Raw genomic sequence first — 23,645 nt, 5'->3', positions numbered from 1 at the left:
CCTGAGGTCACGATATACAGCTTCCGAAGTTTCAGAGTTAACAAGAGTGGCTAAATTAGTAGATGTCTCATTTAACGTGAACTTGAATGTCGATACCGTAATATGCCCAAATTTAGATGTGCGTTAATATTTGGTGCAACACAGAGTTCAGAGCGCCATCTGCTGATGAAACAGAGTCAATAGTTAGCCGTCAACCACTGATGACTGTCTTCAAAAGAACAAGTCAATGTAAAACAGTGACAATGTCTGATCGTTTATTTAAGTCTCAATTGCGATGTAACATAAATACTTGCAGTCAGTCTGCGGAATATAAATATAGTATTGCGTGACGGGCAGATGCATGCGTGTAGGTGCATTCAAAGGAATTTATCGGCGACATACTAACAACCTCTTCTTCACTCGCAAATTCACTTGCTCCAAGACGGTCTTAGTTCGACTGAAGTAAAAGAGGTGTCTAACTAAAGGCACGCGTATAAGACAACAGTGAACATGGAACATTCAACGTAACAGCCCTGCTTCTGACAAGGCCATGGAAAATGGGGAGGCCCGTCTCTTAAAAGGGTGTGATGACAGAGGCATATCGGAGGCACATTTGTACAAAACGATTGCCGTGGGATTATTTCTCACTAAACATTAACACCAAAATATCATTCAAAACAGCAGTTTCGGTCTTCATTCTCAGGATGAGTGGTTCAGTTTCACATTTCTTTTCAGCCAAACACAGGAATACAATCTTTGTGAGGAATTACAGGAGGTGATTGGTCATGGGTACCACAATGACCTTCACAGGCTGGCTCAAGGTCATTGTCACCATCAGCAAGCTTTTCCACTGAAGCTGCTGATTGTCTACCTTGCGTTTTTCAAAGTCAAAGTTCCATTTAGAACATCTTTGAAAAGCATCTAAAAGAATGTTTGCAAAATGTTCAGCCTTTAGTGGAATTTAGAGCATTGAGCTTATATTTTTGGGAATATGGAAAACATCTAGAGTAGTCTTAATTTCGTGGTTCAACAGGAACTGGACTGTTCTGTTAAGGACCAAGCTCAGTATGGAGCTCCAAGAGATCGTCTAATTCTAAATAGTGAAATAGAACGACTTCATTTATGATCAACACAAACAAATTTTTTAGGTGCGTTGTCTAATTTTCTCTTCCAGAAAGCAAAATTAAAAGGACATGTCATGTGCGTATAGATTTCTCACTGGAAAATCTAGAAGACACTCAAGTGTCCTGTTTAGTTATATGCAGAAGAACAGAATGAAGCTCCTTCAAAATATTGTGCTTCACTTCATTTAAACCAAGATGTGTACTGTTGGGCTCAAAAGTCCGTTAAGCTTCAAATCATTGGCCAGCCAAGTGATCCTCTGCTGCAATGTGGCAAATCAGCTTTGAGAAGACACGCCTTCCTCCCAGCGTCCAGGAAGTCAGTGGATGCTTTCAGCTTTTCGGGACTTTGTTGTGGCCCGTGGCCTCTCATCTTCTGCTTCCATCGTATCGCATGAAAAAAAGCTCACTGACTTTTTGCTGTAAATTAGCAGGATGCAAAAAAAAAAAAAAAAAGCCAGGAAGTGTATCAAAATGGTGCTGACAGAGTGAACGTGTTAAAAGTTAAAAGCAGGTTAGTAGGAAGAGATGTCGGAAGAGCTGCTGCTATTGCTGGTGGAAGTTTGGGCCCTCTTGATGTACAGGTTGAGCAGCTTCATCTGTCAAAGGAAACACCAGCACATTTAGGAACATGAATGAGACCCGCTCATTTGCTGCCATCGGCCTTCTTTCATATAAGTCAAGCAGTGGCGCACTTTGTGTTGGTTGTTAACTGTGTCTCAGTTGGAGGTTGGAGGTGAAGCTTGCATTCTGATCCACCTCACCTTTTTCTGTTTATGGTTGAAGCTGTTTTTCATTCGATACAACCACTGTCTGAGGCCCCATCCGAACATGAGCTGCGGGGCCAGCCCATGCTTTTGGGCATTCACAAATCATTGCAACAGTGGTACACTCTATTCTGGCAGCATTTTTCACATGACCCAATTGTCAGCATGACACATCTTTACCCATTTAGAGTGATTCAGTTACCAGTATGGTCAAGGAACAAATTCAACTCGTATCTGAAGGGACACGGGACTGTAAAAGCCTGACAGCGATGGTGGACGTAAGTACCTTGCTGCCAGTGAGCTGAGACAGGTAGGGCTTGAGCTCCTCGCCAATCACAGCATAGACGGCCACGAGGCAGAAGACGCTGGCCTTCCTCACGCTGCTTTCCGTGTCGTCGTAGCCCTGCGCCAGCCAAACGCATCCATTTGACGGAAAGAATATGGCCAAAAACCTGGAACCCAATGACGAATTTCTGCTTCACCTGCAGTAAACCCGGAATGATGTCATGCAGCAGCTGATGCAGCGGCTCCTTTGTGACGCGTTCGATGGCCCTCGTCTGCATTTTGATGGCGGCCAAGTTGATTGGATAGTCGGCCGTCTGCACGATGGGACAAAGGACCTTGATGCACTGCTCAGGGTGGATTGAGCTCGCCAATGTGGAAGCAGCCTCCTCTGCAGCACGCACCACCTTCGACGGGTGGATGCGACTGTTAGTCCGACTCAAATTAGGCGCTATTTCAACATATCCGCCACACACGGCGCTCACCTCCTTGTGGGAGTCTTTATGAGCTTCCAGTGTCTTCATTATGGTGAGTTCGGCATAGTTCTTGAAGCGGGCCGGTTGGTTTCTCAGGATCTCCTTCAGGACTCTCAAGGCCAGTGCTCGGATCATGTACTGAGGAGAGTCCGAAAGTAAATGGACCTAAAATAAAGGCTCAACTTGGCGTGCATTATGCCTACAGTAGCAGGGGGGTGCAAACTTTTCAGAAAATCTCCATTGAATGTCAGAAATGTTCCAAATTGGAAACTTGAGTTGAACGGAAACCTATCGGATCCGATCCACTCCACTTTATTTTAGAGCATTTTATTGAAACAGTGTGATGGTCTACTGCCATCTAGTGGTGAAGTCATAGAATGCAGCAACCTAAGTGCATTTTGGAGCACATGTATATAATTCAAATTTTGTTCAGTATTGTTTTAAATCAGGGCCAGTCCGGTTCTGGCAGGATCACTGCAACTTGGCTCGCGGTGGTCCATAAGGGCCACCACCCAAAACATCTTACTGTTGGACCCTGTGTGTTATTTTCAACACTGCGTTTTACAGCAAAAATGTGAAATCAGGGCATTTAAGGGACCACTGTATTGTTTCAAATCCAGTTGCTTTTGTCAGGATTATGATAAAACAACTACATTTAAATTCGCTTTTAAGAGTTGACCTTTGATTTTGTTTCTTTTTTTTAATTATTGGTGGTATAATCCCAAAAATCCCAGTGGAAAATTTCTAACTTTAAAAATTGGCAGAATCTGGTAACCCTAATCACAGACTACTTACGTCTTTGTCTCCCAGCATCTCCAGGAGAAGCAGCAACATGGTCTTGAAGTGCTCGTCCCAAACCACGTGCGTATCCTCTCGTGCCACCTTGAGCAGCTCCAGCAGGGTGGCTCGGCGCTCCTCAGGGGGCCGCTCCTCAGTGCCACACTCGCCTGCTGGGCCTTGAGACAACCCCTTCAGCAGCTCCCCCACCAGGTGCTCGGTCACTCCTACAAGAAATGATGCAATTCAGCCCAATTCTGTATGTGACCAAGCAATGAGTTGACAATTTGCATTTACCTGGGACATTTCTGGGGTTCTGGATCTTGTTTTCCACACATTCGTGCTGGCGTCCTGCAGGTGACATCATAAAATGAATCAATCAAGCAATGACTTCCGACCACTAAATGATGGAAAAGATTATCAAGTGGTCCAAAAATTATTTCTTTACTACAAATAATGTATCCTTGTGCATTTATCTAAGACAGTGACGTGGAACAACGAAACACTCTTCCACGAGAGAGCAGAAGGGTCAATTGACCTGAATTTACCTGTTGCAATGCTATCGAATAGATTTAGGTTGAACTAAATGGTCCCACATTTCATACTTAGTGTTATTTATGAGTATATTGAGATGAGATCATCATAATCTCAGTACACGTACAGTACTTTGTGACATTCGAGATTGGTGGTGTACCGTGAGGTTTTTCCTCACGTAAAATACCATATGTAGAAAACAGTGATGAAGAGCGCCTCTCGCTATCACACTCATGTGAGACGCACCATTGAGCCGCAGCTCCATGACATCATAGTTGTGCGGGTTGTAGTCTCTGAAACGCTGCAGAGTGAATGAGCGTGGCGAAGGTGTGTTCAGTAATGAAGTCTTGTTGTCCAGGGCTGTTCGCCCGGCCTCCACCACATCACTGTAAAGCCTAAGGTCAGAGGGTGAAGGAGAACCACCTTCAACCTGTAAAATACAGAATAGCATTGGGGGGCTTGTCATCAGTGAAGGTGAACTACATGAATGGTCAGCTCCAGTCACCATGGTCTCCCGTGCTCCATCTCGCTTGTATGGCTCCATCGGCTCTTCTTGGCTACGGAAGCTGAAGTTCTGGATTGCCTCAGTGACGCCACGCAGAGAGCTGTAGATCTCCTCAGAGTTCGGGTTCTCACTGTCATACTCCAGCATGCTGCAGAGGATGCATATCAATGAATGACAACCACTTGTGTTCATTCATAAACGTTGCAAGTGCAAAGCCATGTATCTGAACAAAAGAGTTTGACAAAGACAACCATTTAACTTGTAAGAAAGCATGCAAAAATGTTTGAAGTAACCCTCTGACCCATCGCTTGTGTCGAGAAATGCGATATCTAGTCTTGCTGGTATCCTTCACTTTGCATTTCTGAACATGGAGCTGAAGTGCCTCACCAAAAAGTTCCAGTTTTGTCTCGTCTGGGAATAAGACATTCTTGGTGGTTTGTGAACAAGTTTTTATGGTTCATTTCCAACAATGGTGTCTTCCTTGAGGTCTACTTTGGCTCAATCAACGATGGATGGGATGATCTGACACTGCTTGACGTTGAAGTTCATCTTTAATTTCTTTTGTTCTGGGCTCTTTTGTTACCATTTGTATTATTAGTATCTTAATTTTTTTTTTTTTGCTTGCTCTTGTCCATCTTTCGTGTGATAAACACCATGTCACCAAACAGCACAGTAACTACTTGTCACTCTTTAAATAGGCCGATTGACTGATTACAAATTTAAAGACACCTGTGATGCTATATAGAGGACACGTCTTGAGTGAGCATTGGATCTTTTCTAGAGTTATGGTTCAAGTTAGTTTTTTTAAAAATATAATTCAGTCAAACTGCAATTCAAAAGCAATGCCTCATTGGTCTCATTGGTTAATTTTCATTACATTTTTATTTGTTTTTACTTTTGTCAGTCAGGTTATTTCTGTGACCACTGTGGATTTTTCTTTCCAATTATTTTGTCCGCATGTGTGGATCAAATCCAAATCCCAAATAGGATTTGTGTGAGAGGCAATAAAATCCCGACGAGGATATACAATGGGAAAAATGTACCTGGGAGAGAGCCCCCCATGTGAGTAGGCGGTTGGAGATGTCAGTGGGCTACTGCGACTGCTAGAGTGGCGCGGAGTTGTTCGACCCGCCGAGCTACCGGGAGATGCCTGCGCAACACACACGTCCCAAGAAAGTTTAAGCGTCCATTTGTGTGGGGGTTCGGGTGTGCGCGCTTAAGTGCGTTACCGTGCTGATGCCACTGCTGCTCCTCAGGTGGTTGTGCAACAGCTTGCTGGTCCCATCTTGGAAGGTTTTGGGCAAAGCACCAAGTAGCATGGTGAACTCTGGTGTGTTGAGCTCAAACAGTGCAATGAGCACCACCTGGGCCGCCTGCATGCAAGTACGGATAAACACATTTGTTGAAAAAACCCGTCTCACTATTTTATGCCACTTTGTGGGGTCTCGGTGATGGATAATTACACAAAATTCAAAGTCGGTATGAAAATATTTGCTGAAACAGAGCTAGGGGCCGGGTTGCAAAAATTCTGAACATTTTCGAAGTTGGAAACATTTAATGGAAATTAACAGGAATTTATGGGGATGAATAGGAATTGACCAAGAATTTACAGAATAGAAGGTTGGATTTTCATAGGTAAATTAAATATATTTGGGGAAACACAGTTGAGCAGAATGCAGTCTAAAAGAAGCAGATTTCATGCAAGAACAGTTGAATAGCGATACAATGCTATTTCTCAATCAAATCCACATCGCATGATGCATACATTAGGGCAATTGAGAATACACTTCCTACATGCACTCGACTTTCCTCCATTAAATGCATAGAAAATGTCTTCAAACTAAACCAGGCGTCACCAATGTAGCTCCCAAGCACCACTTTAGTAGCCCGCCGGCCTGTTCTAAAAATAGGTCACCAGTGATGCCGTTTTGTGATTTTCTGGAAATATTGTAGTACTGATCATTTGAAAACGTAAACAAGGCAAGATCCGAGGAGAACCACTGACCTGCAGTGCTTCATTACATTCAATAGGCTCTCGTAACATTGGACAGCGTCTTATGATATGATTGTTGCCCACTCGGCATCCATTCCAGCCTGATTATCCTGGAAGGGGGAATACCCGTGAGTATCTGTGATTCCTTTTTAAGGTTGCTTCTTGGATCCCCTAAGAGGGATTTCTCAGTGTTCTTCCTTGCCCAGATAGGAGATCGAAATCAGGAGATGTTGGTTTTGGTGAACTATGCATCTGTGATAGCCCTCTTTCGTAATTAAGAGCGATAGAAGTGAACTTGACACAACATGTTGATATTTATACTTGAATAAAATTCACAGTCAAATTTCCCATTAATCAGAAACTTTTGCAACCCTAACTAGGAGCAGAGCTACAGTTGTAATCATGTCACAGCTATTTGCTTGATGATTCTACCTGCTTGCAACTCTCCTCCAGGTTGCCCTCTCCAGGTAGAGAGGCCACAGTGCTGGCGCGACCTGACAAATCTTCCCAGTTATGAAGGGTCTGGGAGTTTGGTGAATGAAAAAAATGCTGATTGCGGAAACAAATCAAGATGTGAAAACCAAAAGAAAAGCATCGAACCAAAACATATATGGACAATATGGAGAACGTAGAAGTGACAACAGAAAATGTGACAAAAACGAAAGATGACATTGAAAAGGGCCTACCTTCCGGACATCAGAGCTTTTGGGTTCAGTGGTCCACGTGATGATGCGTGAGACAGCCAAGCGTGTCTCGCTGGTGTTGACAAAGTCGGCCGGGTCCATCCGCCGGGCTAGCGCCTCGATGTAGCGCAGAATGGCCACCTTCACCTTCAGGTTGGGCGTCTGCGTCTGGTCCACGATGAAGCGCATCAGGATGTTGAACTGCTGTTCGTATGGGAACGAATCACTGGAGACAACAGATGGCGTTTCATCCAGCTGCACCAACTTATTACATCCAGATATTCCAAGCCCAAGTGTCTATCCACACCAAGTGACGTCCAGCGCCTTTTGAACTTTGGCCTGGACAGAGCCCAGGAGGTCAGCACCCATTTTCTTCAGCAGCTGGGTGAGGAGCATGAAAAGCCAGTCGAGCAGGTCTTCCCGGTGCAGAACTATGAAGTCCACCAGAGTCTCCAGGAACATGCTGAAGACCTGAGAGCAACATGTTACAAGACAAGAGCAGCATTTGACATCATGGCGTGCAGTAACTGACAGTGACTGTGTTTGGTGAAGACCAGCAAACACTTACTCTCTGGTGTGTGTTAGAGTCCACACAAGCGAGGAGCCGTGCAACATAAAATGACAGTTAGTTGCCCTTCAGTTAGTTGTTAAACGTGATGCTACTGTTATTGGCATGGAGGCTGTGTTTAATGTGTGTTACCTTGCTGTGGGGATCTGCAAACATCCTGGTGAAGATCTCACAGAGTCTCTTCAACTCTACGCGGCTGAGACATAAACAAAAACGGGTTTGGGTTCATCGTATAAAATACTAACTCCCAGCCACGTTAATGTGCCGTGAGATGGTCAGGGTTGCCACGGGAAATTATCCAATTTCACTCAGATGGTCCGAGAATGATTTATTTCTGACAAAACAGCATATCTTTGGTCATCCCTCTATGCCAGCAATGTACAGTGACTGGCAGAACAACGAAATGCTCCTTAACTAGACGGCAGTAGGAACTTGCATGATATCGTCCATCAACTGTTACGATTCATATAACAGAATAACAGCATTACCTTCAACTAAACAGGGTACCTGAGTAAGTATTTGTGACGACATTTTGACAAGATCATCACTATTTCAGGATATTCAATACTTTTAATGACATTTTGGGGGGGAGGGGGTGGTGTGCCATGAGATTTTTCGAAAATAAAAAGAATCAATAGATCAAAGCCTCGGTTCACTAAAGGTTGGAAAACATTGGCATAAAGTGGCGTGCGTTGGTTTGAAGATGCGCTCAGGAGACAGATTGGGTATGATGTTACTAACCTAAGCATTCTGTGGCTCCTCAGCACGTTCTGCAGCCCCAGCAGCCCCTCCTTTCTCTCTGACCAGTTGGTGCTGGCACAGTGGTTGAGTATTTCAGCCACATCCTCCGTGTGACGCACAGCGCCATTGCGCGAGCTGTACGAGCGTTCCGAACAGGCACTAGAGGCATCGCTGTTTGCATCATCATCAGAGAACATACCCGGCGATTCAAAGTGCCGCCGCACCGAACGCTGCTGGAGAAAGAAGAGTCGCAGTTTGGTACTGACGTCTGCTATGAGCGTCGTCTTACTACTCTCACGGCGACATGCGGTGAATCAAGACATATTGGCAGCAATATGATTATGATAAGATGTTAGCATCAAAGGTACACATGCTTAATCATCATACACCATCAGATGACGACTGTGTGTAAAAACATTAAGTCAGTCAGTCACATGTATATAATATGATAAATATGATATGATCGATGATAAAATTTCATGCTCATGCTGACACAAAACACATCAGCATCAGTACCTTACTCCTCGAGTCCCCTAAGAGCTGAAATGTACAAAGTCCAGGAGGAAGAAAATAAATGCTACGATTCACAACATATCAATTTCAGGATGCAGCACATTGTTGCACCTCCTTCTCACCAGAGCATCAGCAACAGCCGCCTCCACCTCAGTGCCTGTGTTGAGGATCCTCATGGCATTGACGGAGGCCGAAATTCGAGCCTGGTGAGACAGACGGTCTGACACAGAGAATGTAAAATGTCACAAAGTGCAAGGCAGGGCATGCCGACACAGTTCATGAAGACAAATTTGTCTTTCAGAGAATCACTGGTTTCAACTTCTTTTTTTTTCATTGGACTCATGTTCAATCAATTAAACATGCTGATTAATCATGTGAATGAATGCAAAAGGTTTTCAGGCAGTTGGCTCTTTCGTTGCATTTTTCACAAGAAAATGTGAAACTGAATACATATGATGAAATTTAAGGTGAGAAGTCCTGCATCAAGGGCGATGTTGCTATTACACCAGCAAACCAAATGATATTGTGTTCTAATTAACAAGTCATCCTTGATGGAATAAATCAGCCAGTTGGAATAAACCAAATGGCATGTACAGGAAGTGCATCTGGCTGGCAGAGATGACATGCGACAAGGCGCTGGTCGACCAGCAGTGCCAGCAAATCTCAAGAGAGGATTGGGGATTATCACCATGGTTAGCCGACAATTGTCTGACCCTTTTCTTTTGATTTTTCCAACCAATTTGTCGTAGTTTCAATATTGCACACACTGAAGCAGAAGATGAGATCAGAACCGGAGAATGCAGGAAAGAAATCAACAGGGGAAAAACAAGAGAGTGTTCCGGAAAGAGTTGGAAAGAACGTGAATATTTGATTTGTTGATGACTTCAGTCAGGCCGATGGCCTGGGTCACCAATGTGAGGGCTTTGGTACCATACTCACCCAGGGGGGAGAAACCCCTGGAGGGACTGGTGTCACGGCTGCTCTCGCGACTGGTTTCGCGGCTGCAGCCCTGACTCATACTGGGACGAGGGATGCGGCTCCGTGCTGGAGTGGTGAAAAACAGACAGACGGACAGACAGACAGCAGCGCAGGGCAAGAGTTTAGCCGCAAGCTTCAGCTCTTAGCAGGATCAGCTATGCAGGAGCATTAGTCATGCAAGACAGGAAAGAGAGGGTTAATTGGAGGGAAAGGAACAACGACATTGTGTTCAAGTTTCTGCATGTCTCTTGCCCTTAACAAGAAACAATCTAACTACACTAGCATCTGATGAGTCAAAGAGTCCAAGGAATTTTCGTGGATTATGGATTTTGGACTGAGATAACAGACTCCATTTCCAGGCCGTCCTGTTGGTCAGCAGTCCTTACCAGGGCCAGATCTGGTGGGGCTGGTTTCTCGGCTACAGCCCTGGCTGCGGTGGCCTCGCGGGCGCCGACTGTTGCTCAGACTGCTGCTGGCGGCAGTGGTGGCATTGCCCACAGGTAACCTGACCATCCTGCCGTGGGGAGAGCCAAGCATTCGGCCTGGGGAACCTGACCTGCTACCGGCTGAAACGCACACAAAGTTCCGATAAAAGACAAGCGAACAGTGTGGTTGTCTCATTCAAGCTTCCTTACGTTGAGACTGCGAAACGACGACCTTCCCTTTGCTGCGTCCCCGACCGTCAGGCACTGACGGACGCTTTCCTGTGCTCGTCCTCTGCGTTCGAACGCGACCTAGAAAGCCATTAAGAGAATATTGAGACCTGGAAAACAATTTTTTTTCCTTGCCACACTCTGCTATTTTCTTTACATATAATCGGAATGCTTGAAAGCCGAGCTGCTAAACTTTCTCAAATAATCTTAACATTTCTCTCCTGGAGGACAAACACTGTACAGATTGAAGGTCAGCTGTGCAGTGTACAGTACATTTGTTGGCCCGCGGCATGAATACGTGCATATCAACATTGGTCCTGTGCACAAACAATATTAAAAATCTCATCCTGAAGTGTGTGTATGCATCACACACTGGTGACCACTGACACCTTCACTATACTGATGAGTGTAAAAGACACTGTGGGGAAGACAGATGGATGAGCATCACCCTCCAGACGCATCTATCTTACCATCTGCTTTAACATAAAAGCCGTCTGACCGGTAAGAGATTCCAGGAGAGACACAAGAGGTTAAAGGTCATGACTCGGCAGGCAGACTGGAAGAGCGGCTGGGATTCAATTGCGTCACCTTATTAGATCATAAACACGTGGTGCCACTCACCGAGTGAAGCATACGATCCAGGAGGCAGAGCCGAGGCGGAGCTAAAGGACGAAGTCGAAGTTTGCACTGCTGAGGCCACAGTGGGCATCCGAGTGCGGGCGGTGGCTGCCGCATTGACGTCCACGTCGCTGCAAGAACGCTGTAGGGTGCCGGGAGAGGAGGTGCCAGTGGGGGGTCTGGAGGTTTGGGCCGCTTTGGCTAAGAAAAGGTTATAGGGAAAGAAAAAAATGCCAAACTACTTTATGTGGGCTGCAAAAGATGCAAATTGTATATTTTGAACCACTAAACAGATTCATATCCATGAAATACATATTCATTAATGCAGTGATTCTCAACCACAACGTCATGGCACCTTAGTGTGCCGTGACAGATCATCTCGGGGTGCCGTGGGAAAATCCCTTATTTGCCTTAATTTGTCCGAAAATGTTTTTTGCCCATCTTTCTATGCCAGATACATGTAGAGATGGGCAGAATAATGACATAATCTTCCAAGAGATGGCAGAAATGTATCCACCTGCACTCCTTCACACTACAGAATAAATGATGGCCTCCTGTGAGTATCTCAGCTTTGTGTTCAATTAAACCGGCCCAGATTTCACAGTGAGTACGTCCGTTTGTGAGTAAATTGAGACAAAATCATCATTACTTCAGGACTCATTTTTCGAAATGTTTTATTGGGTGGTGTGCCATGATGCAGTCACTAGGGGACATGTTTTAACAACCATGACTTATAAGTGGGTTTTCAAGCAAGACTGTATTTACTTTGAAACTATCAAAGAAATGTTCTGGCCAAGGCAAATGCAATTCATGTGAATTTGATATAATCAAGTAAATTGGTGTTTCAAGGAGGATTGTGTAAACTAATCTTTGCAAAGTGAATCCATCCACTTTAATCCATGCCAGTACTACAAAAACAAACACGAAGCAAAGTTTGCCAACCACAACCAACAAAAGCTAGTCATCAACTATCTTGATGGTGTCATGAGGGGGATTTCTGAATGTGAAAAATTCCATTTGCTATAAATTAAACTTTAGACATTTATTTACCGATTTACCACCACTTTCAAATCTTGTTTCTTTCATTGATTTGTTACTCAAATCAACAACTAACAGGGGTAAATTTGGGTGATTATAACGAGGAGAAGATCCAATTAAATATTTAAACGGTTACAGTCGTCACTGAGAGGGCTGATATGATCAGGCTGCCCCCTAAACTCAAGCTGCGCAGCACCGTTTGCACAACCTTTAGACTCTGACATCACACGTTGTCCTGATCCTCAAGTTGTTTTAAGGAAACATGAACACTTTTGCATGGCTCAGTCTCTGTAGCTAGCAATTTGAAGTAAACTCCAGTCATACCTCGGTTTTCGACCATAATCCGTTCCAGAAGGCTGTTCGAAAACCGATTTGTTCAAAAACCGAAACAACGCTCTTTTTTTAAAAAAAAAAAATCTTTATTGAACACGTCTGCTCACAATGGAACGCTACACAAGGAAGTCTTACTTCCTCATGTAAGGAAGGTGAGAGGAGTCAAGTGGCGCATTCAAGTGCGCTCAGTTTGGTTGAGAACCAATTTTCGGTCGTAATCCGAGGCATAAAAAACGCGAAATTTTTGGCCGAAAACCGATTTGGTCGAGAACAGAGATGTTCGAAAACCGAGGTTTGACTGTAGTTTGTAAAACAACAAATGTATGTGTTCTTACATCTGGTCACGCTTCTTCCAGTGGTGCCTCTTGTCGACAAAGTTCGACTGTAAACAGCAACAGCAAAGGAAAATGAACAATGTAAAATGGGACAAAAGGAAAGGGTTGCGTTGAATTGAACTTTCAAGAGTCTTACTTCAGGCTCTCCTGTGAAGAGGACGATGAATGATCAGATGGCGGAAGTGACATCAAAGTATCCCCGCTTCGCAGGTGAGCCTGGAGAGCTTTTTGATAGGACGACTCCAAGCACTGGAACAGCTGCTCCGCCTCCTGACTGAAGTGGCTGTGGAAGTTCCAGTAACACCTGCGGGGACACCACCGATCCTCATATTGGGACTCCCGTTCAACATTGTCGAAAACAACAAGCAGCTTTCCACACTTACTTCCTGGCCACAGACCGCACCTCAGCATCTGCATCATGAATGCCTTTCTTTATAGTTTCCATTAAAACAGCTACATGCCTGCCAGGGAGCATATTAAGACATTAACTGTGTGTCTCTCTCTCTCTCTCTCTCTCTCTCTCTCTCTCGCTCTCTCGCTCTCTCTCTCACACGCGCACACGCACACGCAAACGCACACACACACACACACACACAGACTTGATAACCCGAGAGCTCCCCTGGTATCGAGGTTTAGCTAGCTCATGTTTCCCCTAAGCGGCAGTGATGGCAGCAGCCATGCAGAAACACAATGTGTCTTTTACAGAGGCAGCTACCCTCCCCCACCCTCACCACATGAAGCCTGCCAGGCTCGTGTCATGTTACCTTGATAGAATAATCCCCAGCCAATGTCACCACTTTCACCCGGTGGAATTGTCACTCCTACTGCTCATTCTACAGCTGGTATTACTGCAGGAATGCAACTAATGATTATTAAGAATGGATTAGTCTGGAGATTTTTTTTCTTCACTAAATTTTACCCCCCTCCTCCCCCCATAAAAACAATTAGGAAATATTAAAATTGCCATTCCTTTATTAAAAAACAGGACACTATTTCAAGTTAACAGTGGAGAAGATATGCAATCAAAGTGAGTATGATTCAGTTTCTGGTTTAGTTTGTAACATGTGAGCAAATGGGCAAAAACGTTTGACCATCGTACAGTAAAAGCAGATGTTTTGCAAATGTCTGATTTTTCTTAAAAGACAATCAGACTGCTTTAAAGTGAAACGACAGAAATCTGAATACTTACTCTTGAGAGGCTGATATTCCAAAGATTTGGATAGTTGGCTGCATGATTGATAAGTTAAACAAGGAGTCCAAACGATTAACTGACTATCAATATAGTTATATATATCATTTGAGAATCAATTAGTCCCCCATTAATTGTTACACCGGCATTTCGATCACTGAGCAAGCTTCCCATCATCTGCGTTCTTTTCTCATCAGGTATTTGCCATGTTTTCTGACCTTTCCAGGGAGTTGGTGTGCCACTCCTTCAGTTGCAGGTCCAAGAACTCATAGCATCGCCTGCACGTCACGGAAAAACAAACATTGAAACCATATTTATGTACAATTGATTCTATTCTGTCATTTAAAAATAATATATAAAAACTTCAAAATGGACACAGACAGCCTTTCTCACCTGAATAGGTCCCATAAAAAAAAGTCAGTCATAGTTATTGCTCACCTTCTGACAGCCACAGACTTAGAAATGCAGTTGCTGGTGATGATCGGGATCAAGCGAGGGTAGTGTGTATGCTGCAAAACGCACACACACACAGACAGACACACAGTGCATTGGTGCACTCATTCCGAGAAAAACTACATTGTCAAAAAGTGGTGACGTACTCTTAGGATGAGGCGGATGGCAGCCACACCGGAGGTGGCCATGATTTTGGCACTATTGGGGACCAGGTTCAGGAGGCTCGGCATGACTGCCTCCGCGGCATGATCAAAACGGGTTCCGAGCACTGAGGACAGGTGTCTGCAGACGACAGATCCAATCAAACATGCAATTCAACAACAACATAAACAACTTTGACTTGCCTGAAGATGTGAAATGGTGACATTTTTTGTCAAGTACGTGACCAATACAGAGACTGGCCTTACCCCAGAGTGATACAGGCTTCCCGAACCACCTGAGAACGCAGGTCTTTGGCTGACAATCTGAATGCTGATTCCAGGAGCCGCAGCTGCTGCAGGAAGCCGTCAAACTCTGCTGCTCCAGCCAACAGCAGCGAGCGCACCTTCTTCAGCTGAAAGGGCCCGATTAGCAAGGACAAGGCACAGCCAAAGGACAGTCAGTGACATCAATTCCAGAGATGACATCAATTCCAGAGATGACATCTTACTGCTGCAACTCGGAGTTCCCAGTCACGCTTGTCATCTGAGAGAACGTCACGAATCTTGGCCATGGCCTCCTCCACCTCCCTGTTGGAGTAGATCTGATGGAGGAAATAAGGACATGCAGTCAGCTGACCATGTGACAGACAGCCACGGTGAGTCTTGACTCAAATGAATGAACCTGCATAGTGGGAACATCCTCGAAGGCCTGCATGAAGTCATCCTCATCCACCGCGCCAGCAGTGGACCCATCTCTCCCTGCGGACCACAAAATGACAGTTGACATGGTGACCTTAAAGATTTTTGTCTCAGTGGCTGGCTTGATGGCTCTGACCTGCTGACTTGGCGCTGGAGACGGGGCGTCGGAATGAACCCACAACAGTCTTCCTCCCAACCAACAACTCTGCTTTGGACGAGGATGAAGAGCAGCCACCATCCACTGAATCGCCATCCTCTGAGTTTTTATCTGGGCCAGGCGGGAAAGGTGAAGTCACATGGGGAAACAACAGGGGATCAGTGAGCTGGGAGACAGAACTGTGGCGTGGGCAGGCGCGCTGCCATATCTGCATTTCAAATTAAAAATGGGCACATGGCAGAGGACAAACACATTCTTGCAGCTACAACACAACAACACCCACATCACAACAATCACTCTAGTCTCACTGTTGATGACATCAACACTTTTGCAGGACGGACGAAAAAAAGGCGAACAAAAGTCAGCAAAGACAAGCTATTTTTGTTGCGTCTGGACGTCCCCATGTGATCTTCAGCATGGAACCCCGCCCGGCATGCAACAAATATCTTTACATTGTTCAAAGTTCACACACAAGCACACCGCTGCTGTGATTACATTCCTCCTTGTAATGTCAGTCAGAGCACAAGGTGGGGAGGCTCCTCCCCTGGTGTGTGAAGCCACACAATACAGCACATAACGCGAAAGAAAAATCAACCACAGTACTTTGCTTTATCTGTAAGAGTCAGGCTGCTAGGCTTCCTCTGCGTTGACCCTTTATAGTCTATCACACCCTCCACTCTCCATCATTGAAAATGTGCCTCTGTTCGCTCCCGCCCTGAATCAAGAGGAAGAGCTCACAGGAACAGATCCGCCTGCAGACCAATTTCCTCAGCATGCCGACAGTCAGGTGATCTGGCAGTCTTCCGCGATCCTCTCATCTCTGGGTGGGAACTGGAGTCAACCAGCTAGCATGCTCCCCCCTCTCATATTGAGGTAAAATAGTAGACCACACGCTGCCTTCTTGCCGACTTCAGCAAACACACACAGCACCAGCACCATCAGGATGGAGAGAGCAGGAAGTGTGGGTGGGGACAATGGGATCTGCATGAATGATAGAATCACTTGTGGGTGGAGCCGAAATGAGGGACAGCCATTGTGTGTGAACCTCAGGCAAGGAGGAGGAGGATGGAGAGAGAGAGAGTGTGTGTCAGAAGAGCAAGCCATCAAGCAGCTCTCATCATACACTGCAAAATGCTATTGTGGTGACAAAGAAAATAAAGTCCCAGAAGTGTTACAAAATCTCTCTCTCTCTCTCTCTCTCTGAGAGAGAGAGAGAGAGAGACAGAGGGCAAACATCAACGCCCTCAATTTCACACAGAGAGCCAGCAAGGGTAGCTGTCACCAAGCTGTTTCACCAGTTAGCAAATAGCAACAAGTCACTCCTTCTTGTTGAACCCCCACCACTAAACAAGCTGTAAGGAGCATCATCACCAACTCGTGTGACAGACGCTGACGTAGTTTGTCCAAAAATGTTGGCTAGATGTCATTTCTTTTTTTGCCACCTCCTCAGTCCTCAGTTATCATTTCTCTCTTCATGTTAGCAGCTCCATGTGGCCCTATCGACAAATCATGAGAACACAGTAGAGACGGTCGCTCTTCAGTGTCGTCATTTCACAGGCACATCATTTAAAAGTTTTCTCATGTCAACGACATGTGTCACAAAATCCATCATCTACAGAGTTGAATTATTATGGCAAGCACACATGTCCACTTTATGTTTTCCCGTGAAATGAAAATAAACTCAAATATAAACAACACTACTTCACAACTCCAAATGTAAGTGTGAATGCCCAGCACCTTACTACCTACCCCAACACAGCTATCGCTAAAAGCGTCGCACGGCATATTTGTATTGAGCCAGTGTAATTAAGTAATTTCAGTATCAAATACTGCTCAAAATGAAAAAAGACTGAGCAGAATACGCAGAGCAAAATTGAAATAATCAAAGAATGACAAACTAATAGATTAACAGTGCACATTTAAGACCAGTGAGGTGTCCCTGAACATGGTGGCGTGATAGCAATTATTGGCTTGAAGCACCAAAGAGCCAGAAGCTAGCGTTGTAATTTAGAGAAAAAAAAATGGTACTTCACTCAGAAGTGTGACAAAATGGAGAGAACAAACAATGCTGCTGAATTCACTACAACATGGAAACACTGTCATAGTTGTAGACTATGTGGTGAATTAAACCCAACCTGTAAATGTCGGTTCACATTTCTAAAACGGGACTTCAAATTAACAAATTGTACTCAACAAACGACACTGCGATGCAACGGAATCAAGAGGATGAATAATATGAGGAGCGTGATGACACGTTATCAGACCCAACGAGCAAAAAAAACAAACAAACAAAAAAAAAAAACCTGCACATATAGGACCCGATTATTTAATCCTACCTGACACAGGTGACAGGACCATGTTCCCCGACCTCTGGACCTCATCAAATTTACTGAAGATGACATTCAACCTGGAAAAAGGTGATGTGCATGTTAACTGGCCAACGTGTGAATCCATTGAGTGAATCATTGGTATTTGGTGTACGTAGCTCAGCGCACCTTGACTGAGGTAGGCCCTTCTTTCCAAGGTCAATCCGTACTCGCTCACCGACGTGGCGGTAGATCTCAACCAGACAGCTCATGGCACCATCACGCACCTTCCAAATAATTTCACAAATTATTATTCATAAAATGATGTCACACTGCTTCGTTGATTAGAGCAATGGGAAGCTTCTGCTAATCTGCAATAAACTTCCCCTGTTGCACAGAAAAACTCTTTAGGAAAGGAAACACAAACAGAGTAGCCATACAGGGCAGGTTTATACAATAATAAGAAGAAGAATCTGCAATAAAATAACTTTTTTAGAGGGCAATAAATCACAGATGTAATGCTTTCAGAGGAACGGAATGTGGTACCTGACTTGTGGGATCTCCCAGGAGGTTACAAATGTGAGGAACTATTTTGCTGAGAGTCAGGCTCTGCGAGCCAAACCTGAAAATGACCGTATACATTTGATACATGAGAAATGAAAGGCATTGACCCTTTTTTATTTATTTATTTTTTTATTTTAAATGTTGACTCAGGCACCCAAGTAATCCAACGGTAAAAGATATAATAATAGAAATACAGTCAAACCTCGGTTTTCGAACGTCTCGGTTCTCGGCCAATTCGGTTTTCGACCAAAACTTTCGAGTTTTTTATGTCTCGGGTGACGAACAAATTTCGGTTCTCGAACAAACTGAGCGCACTTGAATGCAACATTTGACTCCTCTCGCCTTCCTTGCACGAGGAAGTGACGCTTCCTCGGGTAGACGAGGAAGTGACGCTTCCTCGTGTTGCTTTCCATTGTGAGCAGACGTGTTCAGTAAACATTTTTATTTTAAAAAGAGCGTGGTTTCGGTTTTCGAACAGCCTTCTGGAACGGATTATGGACGAAAACCGAGGTTTGACTCTATAGTATAAAAATAGAAGCATTAACATGATTGATAGAATTAAAACTTTTTTTAACGCCATTGAATTTGGAACCGATTTTTCAAATTGTGTAATTTTGTAAACTGAATTAATCAGAAACGGTTAGGATAGCGAGAACTTCTTTGTTCACAAATGATTTCTTTCAAGTGCATCATGATGTGAGCTTACACATTTAAGGTTGAGATGAGACAAAGGCAGAGTCCTTCTCGCGTGCGGTTGTTCTTATGTTTGAAGCCTCCCATCATGCGCTCCCAAACATACTGATCAGGCAGAAATAAATGAGTTCATCTTGCAATAGAATCACAGTTGACATTGTACTATGTGCACGCAAATGTTTTTTTTCTCACCTGTGGGTTGGCAGCCTGGTCCATGATCTTAAGTAGAAGTGCTTGGTCCTGGTCGCGCACTTGATCCTTGGCGTCTCCCAGACGATCGATTAAACTTGGAAGAACTGAAAAAAGAAAAATATTCCCCGGGATTTGTATTTTGAAATCTAAAATTTAAAATGTAAAAGAAGCCTGACGCTTCACTGTCAAAAGGCTCACCTGTTCCAACCTGCGTCCTGAATTTTTCCTGCAGCCTGCTAACTAATGCGGACAGAAGGTCCATCCCCAACAGCACCACCTAAAACACACAAATTGAAAAAATAAAATCAAACAATTAGAGTGTGTACAACTGCTGTAAATGGTTAGACTACATAAAAGTCAAAACTATCTGCCATTTATCCGATTATTTTGGCCGATGTTTGAAGGGCCATAATCGGTCAGACAATTAAATGGTCGAGGTATACAGCACAGTCCACCCTCGACTGGTCGCCACTCAATCGCAGGTATAGAAAAACGAATATTCACACTCATATTCACACCATTGGACAATTTTGAGTCCTTCCGAGATTGTTTTGGGCATTTAGGAGGAAGGAAGGAAGCATGAGGAGAGCATGCAAACTCCAAAAAGAGATCTCAGGAACCACTATTCCACCTAGTGCCCATAATAATAATGGTGATTAATAATTACATTATTAGTAGCATTATTATTATCATTATTATTACTATTATTATTATTATTGGTGGTGTTGTTGTCATAGGACTAGTCGTAGTAGTAGTAGTAGTAGTAGTAGTAGTGGTAATAGTGGTAGTAGGAGTGATGGTTGTGGTATAGATGCAGGTTTTTTTTTTGGGGGGGGTTGTTTTTTTTTTTTTTTTGCCTTAGCCAAACAACAAATTATAGTTGTATCACTATCCTGTAATTGTAAAACATTGAACAAAACTCTGCATGCTACATTTAGCCCGTAAAGATAGACATTATGAACTTTTGTCCACTTTGGTTATCATTACATTATCCATCTATAGGGAAAATTCACTATTTTTTTTAACATATCTTTGTTTGTACAGCTATTTTCAACTATTTTACTGTATATTATTCTCGTGTTCAGTCTTTTTTTTTTTTACTTTTTGGCATCGTAAACCCATTGCATAAAATGAAACGACTGTACTACCACTAGAGGGCAGAAGAACAAAGCAGATGAAACCTGCACAGCATTGTGGGTAATCTTATAAAACCTGGAGTTTTGTAACGGTGGAAAGCACAAAAATCGCTATTTTTTCTTAAAAGCACAACATCATTGCTCGTCGTTGGGCTTGTAAGCAAAAAAAAGTCAAGTAAAAAAAAAAAAAAAAAAAAAAAAAAAAAAAGACTGAACTTGACGTTCCACAAAACCGTGAGTGACTTCTCTATCCACATTGCATTAGTTTCCTGCACTGCCACGGAACGCGTATCTATCCTCGTCATGGGGTGACTGGGATGTTCAATGAGCGTGTAGCGAGAGCGTCCCTGCTGACACCATAACAACACGTTCGCATCACCCGAGTCCTAGACTTGGTAACTGGTGCAATTTTTGGAACCCCTTCTCGGAATTTTCACGAAAATGACAAAAAAAATAGGAACGATGCGCTACGTTCAGCTGATTGCAAACAATACGATGAACAAAGCCGTGTGGGCACTGTAGATCTTTGAACAACTCGTTAAGTCTAATGACCATTTAAAACCTCAGACAGCTGAGCGCAATCTTTGCAGAAACACGTTGAAACAAAATGAAGTGCTATTGTGTTTCCATGCTCCTCAAATGTGGAACAAACAAATTCCCTGAACTTGGCTGTCGCCACATTTAAATCCGGTTTAAAAACGTTGATCACTGCTGTTTATGAAAATAGCAGTCCAGCATCTTAAATTCATTTGCATTCACTTGTCAGATACCATTTTATGATAGGGGTTGTCTTGATTTTTTTTTAAATTGAATCTGTTTTAAATTTTTTTGCCCCTGTGAAGCACTTTGGATTTGCATTCTGTATAAATAAAAATAAACTTAGCTTGCATGTAGCGACCATTATGGGGAAAAAAATGCAACTTATGTGTTGATTCTATAGGCAGGAAGGAAAGGGAGAGACAATTTCTTAGAAGTGTAAAAAGTGTGACAAGGCATGCAAGAATGATGGAACTAAGCACTCTGACATGTCTTAGAAAGTGTAAGAAGTTCTTAACAGCTATCAGAACTAGATAAACACCCGCGCATGTGGTGAGTTCCTAATTTTGCTTGTGTGGAGCTGGAAAGGGGACAAGGCTCTGGTGGTTGTGAGCTTAATTTATCACCACCATTAGCCCAAATTCAGAGCCTCAGTGTGTGACTCGTGGTTCATCGTTGTATTCGTGAATATTATAGATCAGTGGTGCCACTGCGGATGATCCTATTTTACTTTACTGATCTGAAAAGGATTATTTACTCACTACAAATAATGGATCTTTCTTGCCAGCCATGTACAATGACAGGCTGATCAATGAAATACTCTCCCGGTACAAGGCACAAGGGATAAAATTCTGCAGTGGATCCACTTGTTGTGGCATTTTTGTGGGGGTGTATGTCATGAGATATTGCTCATGTCAAATAAGTACCTTTGCTCAATAAAGGTTGGGAAATGTAACAAAATACAGAATCTGGATGTGTGTGTGAGCATGCGAGTAAATTCAAATGACACTAAGTGTGAAAAACTGACCTTAAAGTGACTGGAGTTGACCCAGGAGCTGGCCAGCGCTTCCACCATCCTGTCCAGGGTCCCCTGGTCCTGCTCAAGCTGTGGACATTTGTCCTGCAGGATAAGTTCCACTATCTCCTGGCCTGCCTGCAGCCTCTTGCTCAGGTCCTTGAGCATCACCTGCTCAAGCAAATACGCTGTGGCCATCACCTCCTCCTCCTCGTCAGCCATTGGAGGGGAATCGATGAGCACACACAAACTTCCACCAAGCTCCTCTTCCCACGTTCAGTCCAACAAAGGCCTGATAGTTGACAAGTCTCTTGGTTGTGTTTTTAAGCCCGTTACGGTTTTAAGGAGGCAGCTGGCGTTCCTGGCAGAGTCCCTGTGAGCGCCATAATCCCCCACTTGACGGTCCAATTACTTCTCTTGTGTGAACCTGCTTGAGCAGAGAAAAAAACTGCATCAACTAGGTAAATTTACCAAATTTAAGTTGATGTTTTAAGTCATGATAGGATCTTTCAAAGATGATTGTTGAAAATAAAATAAATACATGGGCAATTGACATCTGTTCAGAATATCCATAAATTTAAACTTCATATTTCAGTTGTTTTTCATAAAATCAAATAGTGTTTTTATATATTGTTATAGTGTGTGTGTGTGTGTGTGTGTGTGTGTGTGTGTGTGTGAGAGAGAGATTTTAAATGTATTTTGTCAATTTCTGTTTTCATTCCTCCTTTTATGTTTTAGTTTCTTTTAATTTCAATATGTAAATGTACTGTAATCTTGTTTTTTATTTCTTTGCCTTTGTAAAGCGTTATGAATATGCTTTGTATGAGAATACTGCAAATTTTGTTTTATATATATATATGTATATATATATATAAACTTCACTTGACTGTTTCTAACTTTCGGGGTTAATACATTAATTATTTTCGGGGTAAACTTCGTAAACTACTTGCGCCGCCGTTAGATGTCTCGGACAGTTTGTTTAGCTGCTAGCTTCCCCGCTAGCACAGCAGCTAAACACTGTAAGCAGCCTTGGATCTTAAGTGGCGCAAGCTTGCGTTAGCTTAGTTACATTTCAGGCGAGTCTGCTGCATGAGCCGTCACGTCCCGTCAATATGCTGTAGCATGTACATGAATTTTAAATGAATACAGCAGCACTCTGGAAATTCACTCACTCACCGGATGGACCAAAATCCGAAGTGGCGACGCCGCTGAAGGATACCGCTTCCGTTCATTCAAATCGCAGCCCGACACATCTTCTAATTAATAACCCCCGAAAAAATCGACCTCTGTGATGTCTCTTTGACCCTTATTATTTGGTAGTTAACGGAATTCAAACGCAACACAATTTGCATTTGCATGGCAAAAAAAATTTGGCCCGCATCGTGTGCCGTAGGGAAAGAAGCTCGCAAGGCTGCTGAAGGGCGACATCTGCTGGCAAGATTTGGCCAGCGATGTGGGCCGTCCATCTGTCGAACCTTTTTTTGAGGGAAGGGACCTTTCACACGGACGTCAGACGCACTTCCGCGTATACTGTATTGGCTTCTTTCCATAAATAAAAACAGTTCAGCCCACTCAATGCTAAATTGTGCAGTAGTTGAATATGAATTGTTGTTATCTACATGTGTCCTGTGCTTGGCAAGCCATACGTGTAGGTGGTCTCTCCCAAAGTT

The 23,645-nt window shown here is 43.7% G+C and overlaps 1 protein-coding gene across 13 annotated transcripts; it reads right to left on the bottom strand.

The window, feature by feature from the left end:
* Positions 1–237: 237 nt before the first annotated feature.
* On the bottom strand, positions 238–23,469 carry LOC109528366 (CLIP-associating protein 1-B-like). 13 transcript variants are annotated; one of them, XM_019890832.1, is made up of 40 exons: positions 23,152–23,469; positions 21,988–22,405; positions 19,486–19,564; positions 19,288–19,391; positions 19,109–19,200; positions 18,385–18,460; positions 18,028–18,125; positions 17,869–17,939; positions 15,512–15,643; positions 15,359–15,435; positions 15,186–15,278; positions 14,944–15,089; positions 14,683–14,818; positions 14,522–14,592; positions 14,302–14,361; positions 13,278–13,355; positions 13,031–13,198; positions 12,895–12,941; positions 11,192–11,389; positions 10,553–10,651; positions 10,304–10,483; positions 9,879–9,983; positions 9,062–9,159; positions 8,943–8,966; positions 8,427–8,659; positions 7,818–7,881; positions 7,686–7,688; positions 7,425–7,588; positions 7,121–7,343; positions 6,867–6,983; positions 5,671–5,814; positions 5,485–5,591; positions 4,442–4,589; positions 4,183–4,366; positions 3,700–3,753; positions 3,421–3,629; positions 2,635–2,763; positions 2,350–2,556; positions 2,154–2,270; positions 238–1,699 (listed from the first exon to the last, which is right to left on the bottom strand). In XM_019890832.1, the coding sequence occupies exons 2-40, from the start codon at positions 22,195–22,197 to the stop codon at positions 1,616–1,618; spliced, it is 4,629 nt and encodes a 1,542-aa protein (XP_019746391.1). In that variant the 5' UTR covers positions 22,198–22,405; positions 23,152–23,469; the 3' UTR covers positions 238–1,615. The 13 variants fall into 13 exon arrangements, with proteins under 13 accessions (XP_019746391.1, XP_019746390.1, XP_019746392.1 ...); XM_019890831.1 differs by having other exon boundaries at positions 21,988–22,402; XM_019890833.1 differs by having other exon boundaries at positions 8,427–8,656; positions 21,988–22,402.
* Between the last annotated feature and the right edge of the window lie 176 nt (positions 23,470–23,645).

The sequence above is a fragment of the Hippocampus comes genome, unplaced genomic scaffold, assembly GCF_001891065.2.
Source record: "Hippocampus comes isolate QL1 unplaced genomic scaffold, H_comes_QL1_v1.1 scaffold174, whole genome shotgun sequence".
In the NCBI taxonomy this organism is placed as follows: domain Eukaryota; kingdom Metazoa; phylum Chordata; class Actinopteri; order Syngnathiformes; family Syngnathidae; genus Hippocampus; species Hippocampus comes.
The sequence above is the reverse complement of the archived record's forward strand: the minus strand, read 5'-3'. Positions and strand labels throughout refer to the sequence as shown.